Source organism: Ostrea edulis, chromosome 7, assembly GCF_947568905.1.
Source record: "Ostrea edulis chromosome 7, xbOstEdul1.1, whole genome shotgun sequence".
NCBI classification, from domain to species: domain Eukaryota; kingdom Metazoa; phylum Mollusca; class Bivalvia; order Ostreida; family Ostreidae; genus Ostrea; species Ostrea edulis.
The window spans coordinates 44,797,402-44,813,842 of NC_079170.1; the positions used below are offsets into that span (position 1 = coordinate 44,797,402).

General features: G+C 34.8%; 1 protein-coding gene across 1 annotated transcript in view; it reads left to right on the forward strand.

Moving 5' to 3' along the window:
• The first annotated feature begins 9,263 nt into the window (after nt 1-9,263).
• LOC130046430 (techylectin-5A-like) overlaps nt 9,264-16,441 on the forward strand; it is a 36,550-nt gene continuing 29,372 nt past the window's right edge. The window contains exons 1-4 of the mRNA XM_056145711.1: nt 9,264-9,569; nt 10,571-10,661; nt 10,869-11,039; nt 12,497-12,633. Of these exons, the coding sequence (XP_056001686.1) occupies nt 9,264-9,569; nt 10,571-10,661; nt 10,869-11,039; nt 12,497-12,633 (705 nt within the window). The remainder of the gene's footprint in view (nt 9,570-10,570; nt 10,662-10,868; nt 11,040-12,496; nt 12,634-16,441) is intronic.

Consider the following 16,441-nt stretch of genomic DNA (forward strand, 5'->3'; position numbering starts at 1 on the left):
CATGGTTTTGTACTATTTCAATCGATTGATTCTGATGGTCCGTGGAGACGATTTAGACACGGCGAAGCAATAAAGTGTTTCCGGTGTGGCGTTATGTCCATGTCTTATTTCGATCTATAAACTTTGTCCATAGAGACGATTTAGGCACGGCGAAGCATCATGCGGGTAGCTGACAATGAGTTTTTCCATCCTTTGAAGAAATACCAGTTCACGTCTTGTCCGTGGTTGTTGTTACCGTACTCTCCATTCAGGTTGGAGGTATGTCCGGAGTGATACCACCACGCTCCTCTCCATATTAGGGCATGGTTTAATAAAACGTTGCTGTCGTTGTCCTCATCATAAGTGGAGAATTGCGCATCATTGTGGCAGTGTGTAATTGAACATGAAATTCCATCACCTAGAAAACATGTTGCAAATTTATATCATCACCATAACTAAGGATATCACTAGTATAAGGTAAATAATTTGAAACAATTTGATGACGTATGACTTCACGATCTACTTGAAAGATACGACAAATTAATTGGATTGTCAAAACTAGGTCACAAAGGACATTGTCAACATGTTGATCCGATATTTGCGCAACGTAACTTCTTTTCTTTTTAAGTACATTTGTATACCGCATTACATACAGGGTGTGGAACGAAGCTATACTTTGCGACGACGGGTTCTACTTCAGAAAAAAGGTGAAAAACAGTGCAATGTTTTCTTCTGTAAGTGCGTTCATATTTGTGATTTCTTTTCATAAAGCTAACAGAACATACCATTCTGAAACCTGTATTTTGTATACTTTGATAGTAATTACAATTATTACATCTAGTATGTACACTTCCGTAGCACTTGCATTTGCTATATGTAAAACTAAAACGGTACCAATTTTGATGCCCCAGATGCGCAATTCGACAAATTATGTATCTTCAGTGATGCTCAACCGAAATGTTTGAAATCCGAAATATCAATGAAGTTTTAGAGCTATTATAGGCAAAAACAGTGTGTCAAAAAGTGAAGTCAAATTCGGTTAAGGATAAGAGCTATGGGTGAGGGAGATAATCCTTATTGTTGAAATGAATTTCTGAATTTTATAACAGCAATTAAATATACATCTGTATTTTCAAGCTAGTAACGAAGTACTTAGCTACTGGGCTGTAGAGACCCTCGGGGACTAACAGTCCACCAGCAGAGGCCTCGACCCAGGGGTCATAATGTAAAACTTATAATATAAAACTTATATATTTAGCACATATTTACAAGCTCTTACGTATCGAATCAGTTGAGAGGCATAAACACCATATGCAGGTGATAATGGAATATTGCTACATAAATATGAAAAGTTGACGATGGAGAAGTTGAAGTCATTCCGTTTGTCATAAAGTTGAGTTGTTTGTTTATTCAATAAGGTACCAGGCAGATGTGAGAGACTCTGTGGTGTCTTTTATTTCGAGCTCACTTTGATATATCGAATCAACATATGATTATGAATATGATTTTTATTAATATATAGAAAGTCGTCAATATTTTGAAGGTCAAGGCAATAAATATTTCTTCTCATGTACAGACTTTTGGATTAATCTTCTCATGTACAGACTTTTGAATAAATTATGTCTCTTAAGAATATAAAAAACACGTCAGCTATAAAAGAAGCATAAGTCATGACCATGTGGATTTCAACAGACTGTTGGAAGACCTGATCATCAAAGACTACAAATATATAGTCAATGAACACATTTTAATCAATCTCTGTATATATATTATATTTACAATGAAGTTGTGCACCTCTCATTTTTATCGAGATTCTTTTGACATTCAAGGAGGTTATGGATATTTTCATTTACAAGTGCTTTTTCAACTTTTATGGTCCTGTTAGGATAAGTGCTAGAATAGGTCCTAAGTACCACTAGTCTGTCGTAAGAGGCAACTACATGGGCGGTCCTTCAGATGAAACCGCATAAGACCGAGGCCATGTCTCACAGCAGGTGAAGCACGATAACGATCCATCCCTGGTGAAAGGCCACAAGGACCGCGCATAGGCCTACATTTTGCAGCCCTTTGAACAGCGGCAATGGTGTTGTTTCCACATGAGGAAAAAACAATTCTCGAACGGGATGATAAACGATATACAATCAATTAGTCCATCAGATTTATTTACTTAGATATGTTCTTTTATATTTTATGATGATCTATTCTCTCCCAGGGACTACTGCATTAGTTTAGGAGAGGGTACAATGGAAACAGCAGTCTTTTTATCTGTATGTCCATCTCTCTGTGGATATGATTTTGTTGAAAAAATAGTTTTTTGTTTACTGGTTCATGTATGTTGAATAGTTGTCAAATGGATAAAATTCAGAAGTTATATCAAGCATATCTTATATATTCTGGGTAACGCTCTACTGCAGAATATATAGTTTTGTATCTATATTAATTGCTCTCAAGAAAGCAGATGTCTTCAGGTAAAAAGGGGGTGTTTATTTTTCAATGAGTACACATTCACTGTTTCCTACAATTCAATTTTACCTACGGGGTATGCGTTCTGTTAGGACAGATCCATGTTTTTTTGATAATGTATAATTGGTAAATGTATATTCAGGAGAAGCAGAAAGGGATGTACCGAAATTGTGAATTTGACAACCTCAAGGTTTTTACTCTAGAACGAGTTCGGTGTTAAGGAAGTATACGACATCGTCACGATGGCAGGCATCCTTTCAAACATGAATAGAAATATAAAGTATCAGCAATATTTGTATATTTCTTTAAACTTTGATTGCCTAACTGGATAGCGCAGTCTATCGCCATGCGCAGCAATGCTTTTTTTTTCCTTTTTGTAGATTACTTTCTCCTAGAACAGCATTTTTTGACTGAAAGTAAATTTGAAAATGTTCAGCTTGAAATTATCATTGTACAATCCCTCAACTTTTCACTGATATCAAATTTCTCTGTTGTGTTATTTCTCCTTAAGAGACGATTAAATGGGGCGGTCCTTTGAATGAGACCACTAAAACGGAGGTCCCGTATCACAGCAGGTGTGGCATGATAAAGACCCGAGCATAGGCTTAAATTTTCAATCCGTCACCGGCAATGGTGACGTCTCCATATAAGTGAAAAATTCTCGAGATGGATGTTTAACAATATACAATTAACATTTTTCTCCTTGATATAACATACACATTATATCATATAAAGTTCTTTACCAGTATGGACACTTTAGGTCCTCAGTACCCCTTGCTTGCCGTAAGAGGCGATTAAATGGGGCGGTCCTTCGGATGAGGCCGCAAAAACCGAGGTCCCGTGTCACAGCAGGTGTGTCATGATAAAGATCCCTCCCTGCTCAAAGGCCATAAGTGCTGAGCACAGGCCTAAATTTTCAGCCCTTCACCAGCAATGGTGACGTCTCCATATGAGTGAAATATTCTCGAGAGGGACGTTAAACAATATTCAATCAATCATTTTCGAGGATATATATGTTTTAAGTTTTTATAATGCTGCTGATTTATCTTAGTTATGCAGGGACATTATACATTTCGCAGTCTTTGGGGTTAACGATACTTCAAACTAATGCCAACGTGATCAACAAACTTTATTAATTAATTTAGATTATTCGGAGGTTTAGTTTAAGTTTTTAGTTCACCTGAGCTGAAGGCTGAGATGAGCTTTTCTTATCACTTTGTGTCCGCCTTGTGTCTGATCCTAAACTTTTTAACATTTTCGACATATCCGAAACCACAGGGATAATTTTAGTCAAACTTGACAAAAAGTGTGTTTCGATAACGAAAATTCAAGTTTGTTGAAATGAAGGACCACACCTCCTTTTCAAGTTGAAATAACTAAAAATTGGTAAAATTGCTGTAGTAACTTTTATAAATCTTCTCAAGAACCACTTTGTCAATTTCAATGAAACTTGACAGAAACTATTCTTGAGTAAAGAGAATTTATGTTTGTTCAAATGAAGGCCATGCTCCATGCAAAGGGGAGATAATGAAGAAAAAAAAAGAAATAGGGAGGGTTCATTTGAAATATTCTCAAGAACCACTAGTCAAGAAAAGTTCATAATTACATGATCACTTCCTGGCATAACGTAAATTCTAGTTTGTTAAAAACCACGGCTCCCGGGGATAGGGTAGGGCCACAATATATGGTGAACATTTTGCATGGTGATGTATGGGGATTCAAGAAAAATCTTCTCAAAAACCACAGGCCTTGGTTACTTATTTCAATATGCAAGTATTCCTAGGTGGAAATTTAATACACATCACTTTGTATTGAATATAGCTTACTGTTCTCTGTATGATTAGCAGATCCTTAGGGAGGGGTGGCTTGATTGTAGTGTTCCCAGATTTCATATTAAATACAAGTATGTAATTTTCCTTAGGGAGGGGTGGCTTGATTGTATTGATGCCAGATTTTGTATTAAATATGAAATATTCCATAAATCCTGATACTCCATTCCACATCGATTTCCGCGGATTTTTTTCTTCTGAATAAAACAAAAAATATCAATAACAAGTATTTGTAACGATAGCAGTTTTCATTATTAATTATCTCTTGTTTGGCATATTTTCAAACGATAATTATTTTCACTTGAACGGATGCCTGAACTGACATTTAAATTTAATGCGCTCCGTTAGTAGGGTCCACTATAAACGCTGACATTACAACGTATATTGCTTTTCAACAAGAAATGAACCGATCGCGTTAGCTCAATGATAGATTATTTGCTTAGAAACCGGAAGTTGGTGAGTTCGAGCCCCGGTCATGCAATGACCGCGTACAACTTATGACGTAAACAAATATATCGATTGTTCATTTGACCAACGCTTGGCATTTAGAAGTGAGAGTGATGAGTCTTTCGAGTTGAAACGGAGGTTCTGTATCACGGCAAGCGTTGAAACGTTTAGGAACCTTCAATGATACGGTCGTACGCTCTAAGCATCGGTCTACATTTGTGGTACTTTACCTACTGTACAACTGATAGCATCTGAATATAGATTAAAAATTCCCGACGGAACGTGATACAAATAAACAACCAACCAATCATTTAATCGTGCTTGAAATAAAAGGACGGGTTACTACGCACGATTTTTGATGGATGTAATTTGATCCAAAGACAGTTACTGAATTCAACATCAAGTGTGCAATCAAATGAAATTGAAGTTAAACGTACCTACATATACACCTTGCATTAATTCAGTTCATTCACCATTGAAAAGTCATTTGTCATTGGCTAAAATGCTGTTAGACATGTTTTATACCAGTTGATACCGTTCTTTACATACCGATTTTGAGTACGGATCACTCCGTTTACCCGATCGAGATATATGGGTCATATTAACCTTATCCGCTTCGGCGGGGATTCAATAGGGGCTGTAAGCTCGCAAACGAGATGATGCGAGATTTGAGTACTTCCGGTGACAAACAAACCTTTACGGTTTGCATGAAATCATACAAATTGGAAATATCCTGCAATTTGTATCGTTATTTGGTCGATGCAAAGAAGTGGACGTTATGGGGAAAGTTATGCAGGTCAGTATAAATGCATTCAAATACCGGTAGTAAACTTTATTTCCATTAGATAATAAATATCTTGGTTTTGTTTGTTACCACATTTAGGGCCTTCATACCGATCATCAGTCTTTAGTTAAATATACGCTCAAGTAGATCTAAATAGATTTACATTTATTTATTTACAATCCACAAACGAAGATGTACACAGTTATACGTCACTTGCAGTCACGCTTGAAATTGTATACATCAAATGTTTATAGAGGGAGGAGCATGATTTTACTATCTATAGAGAAAATATTTACGAAGACATTCCTAGACACATACAACTGTAGTACTACTTTCCATATACAACAAAACTTCATCACTGATATCTTATCGGCGCCGTGCGTGCGTGACCTTAATCAACTGCAATAAAGGGGCCCTCTCCTCTAAAAAAAAAAAATGGGGGGGGGGAGGTTCAGAGTGAAAAAAACTCGGAGAGGGCTACATTATTGCAGCTAGATCTTGATAAATGTAATATTTACAATTTAAAAAAGAAGTGATAGTATTTAATATCACAAAACAATAAATTATTGTTTTAGAAGGTGGATTCATTGAGATTATATTGGTACTTGGTAGAGGGGAGGGGATATAATTTGATAACATACATCTACATGTAATACGTTATGTTTTAAAATTCGTACAACTGTATTGATTGTTTACTGGGAATATTATTATTAAATAAAACTTCTCCATCCGCATTGAATTTTTCTATCATATCTCCTTAAACCAGTTTAATATTATATAAACACAGTTTTGTGTATAGAAAAATATTAGTTTATACTAAATTAAAAAATGTGGCTTTAATTTAAGACTTACAATAACTTCCTTGAGATAAAGAGAAACATATTACATGAAAATGATTTCTCTTCCATTTTTTTTTTATATAGGTTAGATGGATTGATGCCATTGAGACTATTCTTTTGAAATATTCCCTGACACCTTGATACCCACGCCATGACACACAGTTCCTGTGAGCGCTGACATACCGTCAAAGCAGTGACTTGTGTAACACCAAATGGTGCAATCACATACTTTTCAATTTTGAATACAGGATCAACAAACAGCAAAGTTCCTGGATAAAATCTGCATACCAGCAGTCTACGAGCCAATATCAACCAAGATAAATGTGTACATGTGATGCATTAAACAGTATATTGAATATTAATAACTGTTTATTCAACCGTAATATTTTTTAAAACATTTTCTGGAGTGACTATTAAGTACAATGCTCTACATGTTGATATCTTCGGGAATTAAGCACTCGGTTTTTTTTAATTTTAAAATCATTTTCTTCATTTATCATTATATTTTGCAAATCTTTTATGAATATAATAAAACTTCTGTGTCAAATAGTTTAGTATAGATAAACAAGAGGCCCACAGGCCTTATCGGTCACCTGAATACTAGTGAAAAAGTATCACTAATTCCATGAGCTATGAAATCAAAAAAAAAAAATTCCTGTTCTAAATATCTAAGCTAAATTCTAATGTTCAGCAACAGTATAAAACAAGATGTGTTCTTAAAACTTCACTGCCCTCAAAAGTGCATACACTGATGAAAGGCTTTAAATAATAGGTATGTTAACATTAAAACATCAAAAGATATGACTAATTTGGACTCATCTTAAAGTCATAACCCTGGATTGTGAAATTCACCATTTTTTGTACATTCTTTTCTGCTATACCTAAGTATGCATTTTTTTTTATACAGTATCAGCAAACTTACACATAAATACTATATACTAAGTTTGGCCTCACCATGGGGTCAAAACCCTTACTCTGGGAAAAATCAAATTTACACTTTTGGTTAAAGACAACCTGCTCTATCCATTTAGTTTCAATTTAGTATCAAAAGCACTAAAGAAAATGTTATTTAAGTGTTTTACACATAAACACTATATAACAAGTTAGGCCTTGCCTTGGGCTCATAACCCCTACCCCGGGGATCATGAAATTTACAATTGTGGTAGAAGCGTTCCTGCTCTACATTACTATGCAGTTAGTTTTTCTTACATGTGTGTGGTTCGTGAGAAGATTTTTGAAAATTGGTCATTTTTAGACAGTTTTTGCCCTGCCTCTAAGGCTCCAGGGGTGTAGGAATCCTGATATTTACAAATTATGTCCCCCTTGTTCCAAAGATGTTTCATACCAAATTTGAAAAGAATTGGACTGGTAGTTCTTAAGAAGTTAAAAATGTTCAATTGTTAACGCACGACGCACGACGGACGACGACGGACGAAAACCAATTGCAATAGGTCACCTGAGTTTACACTACTGATTGTTATTGTTTTACTAAGTATATTCTATCAATACATATTGATTTTGAATTCATTCAGGAATGAAAATATTGAAAGTATAATTCTGTTAATGTTATGTGTCCATTCAGAGTCCTTTATGATCTCGGGTAATTCTGCAGTCAACTGCTGTCCAAATAATCAAGTTGCAGCAATAAGATTATATCACTTTGCAATGTTCTTTCTCCAGTAAGAGTCCTTGATGATCCGGATAATTTTACATGCAGTCGGCTGTAGTCCAAAAAATCGAAACTCAATAATTCATATTGCTCAAAAGCTGGCCCCGTATCAGATGGTAAGGATGGCTGGACTAGAGGGGGGGGGGGGGATACTCTTCCTGTATTCCAAATGTAACAAAATGTTTATATATATTATATATATAATGCACAGTGAAGATTTATGAAAAGAGAATCCACAATAAATAGGCGTTAATTATACAGAAGATACACATTCTACAAATTCTCTACTCCATTATTGGATGAAATCAATGAAATTACTCTTTCCGGTGTTTGCCTCCTGATATCTTTAGACAAGAAGTGCCCCCCCCCCTCCCGTCCTGTAATTTCTTGCTAAATATATACAAACTTAATTAAGTCATAGATAATCAAGTTATCTTAATATTATCAATTTCTCCAAATTCCTTAAATAATGATAAGTTTTAAAAAAAACCTAGTGAAGTAATAGGCCATAATATAACCATAACACCCCCCTCACTTTTAGCCACATCACAAACTTATCTACTTGAGTTACATTGTACATTTGTATGTCTAATTATTATATGTCTAATTATTAACAATAATATACTTGGTTGCTTGAATTAAAAGAGAAGAAGTAAGTTGAATTAAAAGTATAAATGATTCATGAAGATGAACGTATACTCACAGTTACCTGATTACTTTATACAACTTGTTCTCCATCGACACTTGAACCACTGCATTGACAATGTACCTTAACTTGTTAAACAGGGACATAACAAATGGTTGTGGTACACAGAGTTCTCTGATTTGCGCATTAGCGTGGGTTTTTCGGACGTGTGGTTGGCCCGATTCTATATTCGTAATACTGAATCGGATTTGTTTGTCACCGGAAACGTTTCACTGGAAGTGACGAGAAACGAGAATTATGGCCCCTATTAATACTAAATAAATGATAAAACTATTCTGGAAAAAGATTGTTCATTTTTTTTACAAACATGGACACACACATGCCAAATAATAGACACCACTGACGAAACCGTGTCTGTTGATATTTTCCAGGTACTTATTATATACATATACTATTGAATTGCAGTTACATTGATCGTTCCGTCATCTCATGGACATACATACACTGCATCCAGAAAGAGATACATTATTAGCCGAACTCCTACAGATATTGTACAACAAAACTGCTTTCCGATGTATTGTACAATCTAGCGTACAACGACTTCTAAATGGCAAGGAAGCAGACCCTGGTTCTTGTAATGATTGTTGTTATCTACTGCGACGCCCGTTTACAAAACAGCTACTCAAAGTTACAATATGGACACAGACTGGATAGAAAGATGATAGACTCTTTTGTTAATTTCAGTATTTTAGACTGTGCTGAGGAGTGTTTGAGAACAACACGGTGTAAATCCGTGAGTTATTACAAAGGAACAAATTATTGTGAAACAAACTATGAAAACAAATCTTCAGCCCGAGACAGATTTTTGGAAAGTTTGGGGTGGATCTACAGTGAAAAGGAGGATTGGGATATTGTGAGTATGGTGTTATACTTGTTGACCATGTTCAAGGGCAACTTATTGTTCGTTAGCTGGCCAAAATCATCATTTCTCTTTCATCTTTTTACCGTGATTATGGTTTTAACCTTAAAAGAAGTCAACTCACTTTAATTCATAGGTTATCAATCATGGTACCTGTTCAGGTAATTTTTACCGGTATAATTCTTGCGCTGCATAGTCTTTAGTAAGAATGATCATTATAGAATATCGATCCAACATTACGGTGAAAATCTCAAATAATTAGTTTTGATAAATAATATCACAGCGAGTCTAAATTGGCTTCATTGCTGGTAAAATACTCATTTAGCGTTTGAATGATGTATCGATTGCTTGAAGATTTGATCAACATTTACAAAAACGCCATGACATGTACATATACATCTACACTGCAGATAAACAGATAACACTACACATATTACGCCTTTACCATAGTACCTGATCTCACCACTGGTGTGTCCAGGGGTCAGTGGTTGCCCAAATCTTTATTTTGTATTCCTAATAAGAGTTATGAGAGTAATCACTTTTCTTTATCTTCACCTTTCATTAGTGATGTACCATTATCCTACATTTGGAACGAAATGTACATACTTCATTTTGAACATCAAAATACGTCAGACAAACCCACGCTTTCAATAACATTTTGTTCATTACGTGTTGAAAATCTACCTTTGATAAAGAAGGGAAGACACGTACTGAATCCAGTAAACGTTCCCTCTGGCTCTTTAAAAAAAGAACTTAGAGTGTAAACAGGGATAGTATTGATATATAGAGAAGTCAAGGAAAATACCCACTGTTATTGATTGTATCTTTTGAGCATTTTTATCAAGATTATGTGTTATAAACGCATATTGATAATGGTTTAAAATCCTTTAAACGAAATCTATTAGATATATCTTAATCACTAAGATATTGAATCGATATTTTCACATGAAGTCAAAGTTTGTTGAATATTTATATATGTTCCGTTCCTGTTGCAGGATATTGTATCTTCGTGTTGGGCATCAAATTGTTCCATCAATGAAAAATGCAAACCATTACCAATGGGCAAGTTTGAATGTGTTTTATCAGGTGATGAATTATGTTTTCCTTTTAATCATGCTATAAGAAATAGTTTTATTCTAGTAATTTTTCACTATGAGCACGTGTACCTTTGAATGCCAATCTTCCAAAATTAGAGTAAAATATTTAAAAGATTACAACGAAATGAAATTGTTAAACACGAGATATGGACCCACTCAAAATACACAGATTTTACAGAATTTTCCTTGTCATCAGATTGCGGCATTCCATCCCAGTTGGGAGTGAATCTGAGCAGCGTCGGTAGATGGGAAGGAATTGGGATTGGAAGACATATGGAACTTGAATGTTTCCAAAATTACAAGCAGAATGGTTCACGGGTGTTCAGATGCCAGACAAACGGACAATGGATAACTGACTTGAAATGTGGTATATTTTTAATACAAGAACCTTTACTACATTGTTTAAATGGATTTGATAATAATGAAGAACCGGTATGATATCTGGGTTTTTTTTCTTGTTCGTTTGTTCCTTAGTAATTTTGACGAAGAAGCGAGCTCTAAATAGTGTTCCGTGTTAGCTTTCACACGACCAAGGTCGAACTGGGACTAGAATCCACTACCTCCCTGTCACAAAGCGAGAATTCCAACCACGAAATCAGTACGACCGATCTTTATAGCAAGTGTGTGTGTGTGTGTGTGTGTGTGTGTGAGTGTGTGTGTGTGTGTGTTTTTACATAACTTGGTTAAAGATACCCATATACGTAAAAAGAAAACAAACTAGCACTAAAACTACACTAAATCCACAAGCGTATTAACACTGCAAATTGCATCTTTATTGCTTTTGCCTTGCTAACCAATGTTGTACAGAGCGAATAAGGTCACATCATATTCATCCAATGGGCTGATCTACAAAGCACGAAGAGTAATGATAGACTTAAATAATCTAAAGTACATGTACGACGATTTAGCTAATTATGTTAATCAATGCAAAAGACAACTTGTACCCTGTGTGATTCTATTGTTATTGTGCATTAAGAATTAATAAATATAATAGAAAGATAACTAAAATATTTGCTAATTTGTTTAGCAAAACGATCACTAAAGAAAGTAAAATAAGCATCATAGGAAGTCAAATAATCATGTTTTCCGAACTGATAATGTCTAGGGTAGAACTGTGAAAAGATGTTATAGAGTCGCTGAAAACTAATAAATTAGTCTTATACATAGCTAGATGGTAATGTCAGATAAGAGTCAAATTAGAAAAGTAGGTAATTCTGGCACGAAAGGTGCGTGGAACGACGAAGATAACGAACAGTGAACAATATCTCAAACCTATAATGAATACAAAATCAAGAGTTGGGCAAACACGAGCCCCTTGTCATACCAGAGGTGGACTACTGCATGTAAAGCATTTGAAATGTAGACCAGTACACAATGTAGTCAACCAGCATGTAGTCTAGTAAATCAGCATGTGAAAGTAGTAAAAAGAGATCTAAGGTAACGATAAAATGGAAAATAGTTTTGCAGTGTTAGGGATATGATCAAACGAGTAAATGAAGCTTCCCAAGCTGCTTCTACTCTGTTTCTGCAAGCTATGATATGTAGCCGCATATACGAACAGACATGACGTACAATATAACTGTAATCGTCAGTTTGAATAATCGTATTACTTCAATTTTAAGAATGCTTGTTGGCTAAGATTTCATTCTTCTTGTAAAATAGAAACACGATATAAGTAAATTTATTTGATTTTGTTTTGTATTTATGCAATATTTTTTTTTTTTTTTTTTTTTTTTTTTTTTAGAAAACTCGTTACTTAGCTTTTATGGTATATTGTATGCATCTATAAAATATATTTGTAACACTTTCATTCATATCTTGCAGTGAAAAACTTCCCAAAGGATTGCCAAGATGTACTGTGGGCAGGCAATACAAAGAGCAAAGTATACACGATCCGTCCACATGGAGGTGGAGATTTAGAGGTTTTCTGTGACCAGCACACAGACAGGGGAGGATGGACGGTTTGTTTATTAAAAAGTTTCAGTTTTCTATTTTGTGTACGTTTATTTAGGTGAATGTGTGTATCAAAACTTAAAAATTAACTACCAAAAAGGATGATGACTCTTTTTATTAAAACGAAATCAAAATCGACTCTTGCAAAACATTCTATTTTTTGTTCTCAATTCTCCATTGGCGAAACATTCGTGATTTTAGCCTGCATTATTTGTTTAGATAAATTGACATTCTTTTCATTACATGGTTTTTTGTTTCTACTGTTGATATTTTGTGAATTCCTTAGCCATTCAATTTTTGAATTTTCCACCATTAATTATTTATTCTTCTGTAATTGCTTTGCATTGAAGTTTGAAGAAGTTCATTGAACGTTGACGGTACCGATTTTTATTTTATTTTAAAACGATTAGAGGGAAACGCAGAAACATTATGTCAATCGTAACTATTTCTTGATGTAATTCACCAAACAACAATTAACGCCAAACGAGTTAAATGCTATGTAGAAATACCAAGAATTGATTGCATGAGAACTTTCCTACCCGTATATACTCGCCTATAAGTCGGTCTGCTTATAAGTCGGTTGTATTTTTTAAGGTTATTTTGTAGGAATTTGCCATTGACCCGCTTATAAGTCGGTACAAATTTTTGTCAGAATCGGTTGACAATTTCTAGTCAATGCTCTAGTGTTTTTGCCTATATTTCAAAAAATATTTTGAGAAATTGATAATCACGAGGCGCTCAATATTCAAGCCATATATGTTTGGGGTTTAAACACAACCCTTGATCTATTATGGACAATGATCCCTTGTTTACCTACGCAATTATGGTCTCCTAATTACCAGTACCTGACACCGTGCTTACTTAGTGGTGCACGCCTCGCGGTTATTGTGGGGTTCCGGTATAATTCAATGTATCAACAATAAAGTTTTTAAGAATCAAGAATGATGATCTAAATTATCTGTTAACAATATTCAATCTTTTATGAAATATATTTCAGTTGATATACATATGAATATTTCAGTATTAAATCGGGTTCGTAATTTAATTTTACCGATACACGATAGATTAGTTGAATTGAAAGTATTAGTTACCGGTATGTAAATAATTTTTAACAAGATAAAAATATGTAAATACTTGTACTTTATACATAATTTTAAAATATGTCTAGATATTTGTGAACAATAATCATTTGTGTGGTAGTCAATGATAATCGTCGGAGTTGTTTAAAAAACACTACATTACACCGCCTAGAAAAATATCAATCTTCTTAGGACGCGCCAATAAGTCGGACATAGAGTTTTGGACCAAAAATTGACTCCAAAAAATCCGACTTATAGGCGAGTATATATGGTACATCTCGTTATTGCTGGTTTTACTGTCACAAAATTTTGCGATCGTTATGATTAATATTAAATTAATATAACACCAAGGTCCTCAATCTGAAGACAACGATTACTTGTTTTCATTCTAATACAACATTTTACTTGATTTTGATCTTTACATCTTGTTTTGTAGATTATGAGTTTGCTTTATAAGATATAATATTAAAAATAATCAGACGAATCAATACCAGAAATCACAAATATAACTCAAGTAGCTACAGACTGAGTGGTAGAACTTAACAATTCTGTTGTTTCCCAACACAGTTATAATTGATATTGATTTAGCATGACGCCAAGGTCCTCCATCTGGAGACAACGATTATTTATTTTTATTCCAATACAACATTTTCCTTGATTTTAAGCTTTACATTAAGGAGTAATTTGCAGTTCAAAATCACGCAGCAATTGACCCATTGACAGGTTGTCGACAGGGGATGCTTACTCCTCCTAGCCACCTGATCCTAACTGGTGTATCTAAGGGTCCATGTTTGCCAAACCATCTATTTTGTATTGCTTATAGGATTTATGAGATAGTTCACTGTTCGTAATCTTCACCTTTCATAATATACTATTTTTCATTTCACAAGATGATCGTTCTTAAAGTTCTTAAATTTATTCCTATACGATTAACAGGAAAACAGTGCATGAATATGGAATTTATGTTTCTTTTTTCTCTCATTTCTCATTTACGAGGGATGTTCTTAATTCAATCTTGGGAACTGTATTTTTAAACTACAGTATACGACACGAGTTTTATGTGTGTACCTCGCAACGCGGTGGAAAAAAATTGCCCCTAACACGGTGGACCTTTAAAATTGTCGGCACTTTTGAAGTCCTATTTTTCGCGCGAGCTAGGCATTGAAGTCCACGGAGGATCTCCGTGGATGTCACTTGTACTTCCGCCGATGCCACCGTGTACCCCCGTGTGATAAAACAAAGAAATAATGATAGCAAGACGAAATTTCCGACATGATCCCCCCCCCCTCCACCAAAAAAAAAACCCCGTTTCGCTTGGCCAGCATGCATGCCCCCTACCCCAACCCATTCATTATTTAGAAATGAGCTGTAAATCATTCATTTCTTGTAATTGTTGTTTAGATACATTGGTGATTTCAGTAGATATCCGTATGCAGACTTCCCTGCAGACGTTCACACCTTTTTATGAAACGCCCAAATTCTCGACATCCAGTACACAAACACCTGTGTTATTCCCATCACCCGTCGGTACATTGTTTCATGGCACGTGGAGCACAAGTTCACCAAATAAAAGGGTCATGAACGACAATCACATGCCAGTAATTTCAATTTGATAAATAGCACCTAAAAATGTGTACCATAAGCAGTGTTTCTTTTTAACGTTGTAATTAGGAATAGGTGATTAAAATCTGCTATATACATGTTTACATTGGAGATTAATTTCATTATGTAGTCAACTGTGATGCAATGTGAACAAAGAATGAAATTTTTATCACCTAAAAAAATCAAAATTAAATATATCTTTACTTTTAAACAAACTATGTATAACAATAAGTACTGGGCCTTTTTTTCATACTTCACATTGATAATAAAAGGTTTTTTTCTAACTTGATAAATACTTTATTACACGCATGTATTATCTACTAAATGTATATATACCAGCTTTTTAAAGCTCTAAGCATAGCTGCACTTTATTGTCGCAAGTTGGAGTTTGCTTTCGTCATCACGTTTCCGGTTTATTGCCAGCTATAGGCAAATTTATGTATCGCTGTAGTAAACAAGTCATGTTTAAAGTAGTCTTAACTTTGCAACAGATCTAATACGGGGATAACATTTATATCCGCATGGGGCATTTTGTCAGAAATACAGTGGATAAAATATGTATAAAAAGATGATTTTTTTCCTCATTCTGGGGAAAAGTGGGAAACAGAAGCAGGTCATTCTTAAGTTAAAATTCCGGTTTGAATCTGCGTCTGTAATAATTAAAGTGATTATTCATTAATTCAAAATCTAAAAATGAATAAGAATCTGTAGATGAAACCGTTTTGGCTAGGGTGCCTTTGCATTGTTATCTTCGCATAGTGCTTAGAGGTAACGGAAATCAATATTTTTGCATTGTGCAATCTATAATTAGAAGCCACGTCATTAAGCTATACATGAGTCATAAGGGTTTTCCATTTGTGTTTTGACTGCTGTTCTGACTCAGTAAAAATTTTGTCCGACACAGCAAAAATGTGTGCAACACAATAAAAAATATTAATTGATCCGTGTCGATCGTGAACGAGAAAAGACTTGTGCACGATTATGTTTTGACAGCGAAGGACAGAGATCGGTGTCTCAGAGGGGCAATATTGCGTAACTGATTACATCTCCCCGATCATATATGTAAGTACGACATGCAGGAATTTAGGGGATGCAGCGGTGTAACTTACCTTACTATTTCTAAACGACCAGGATA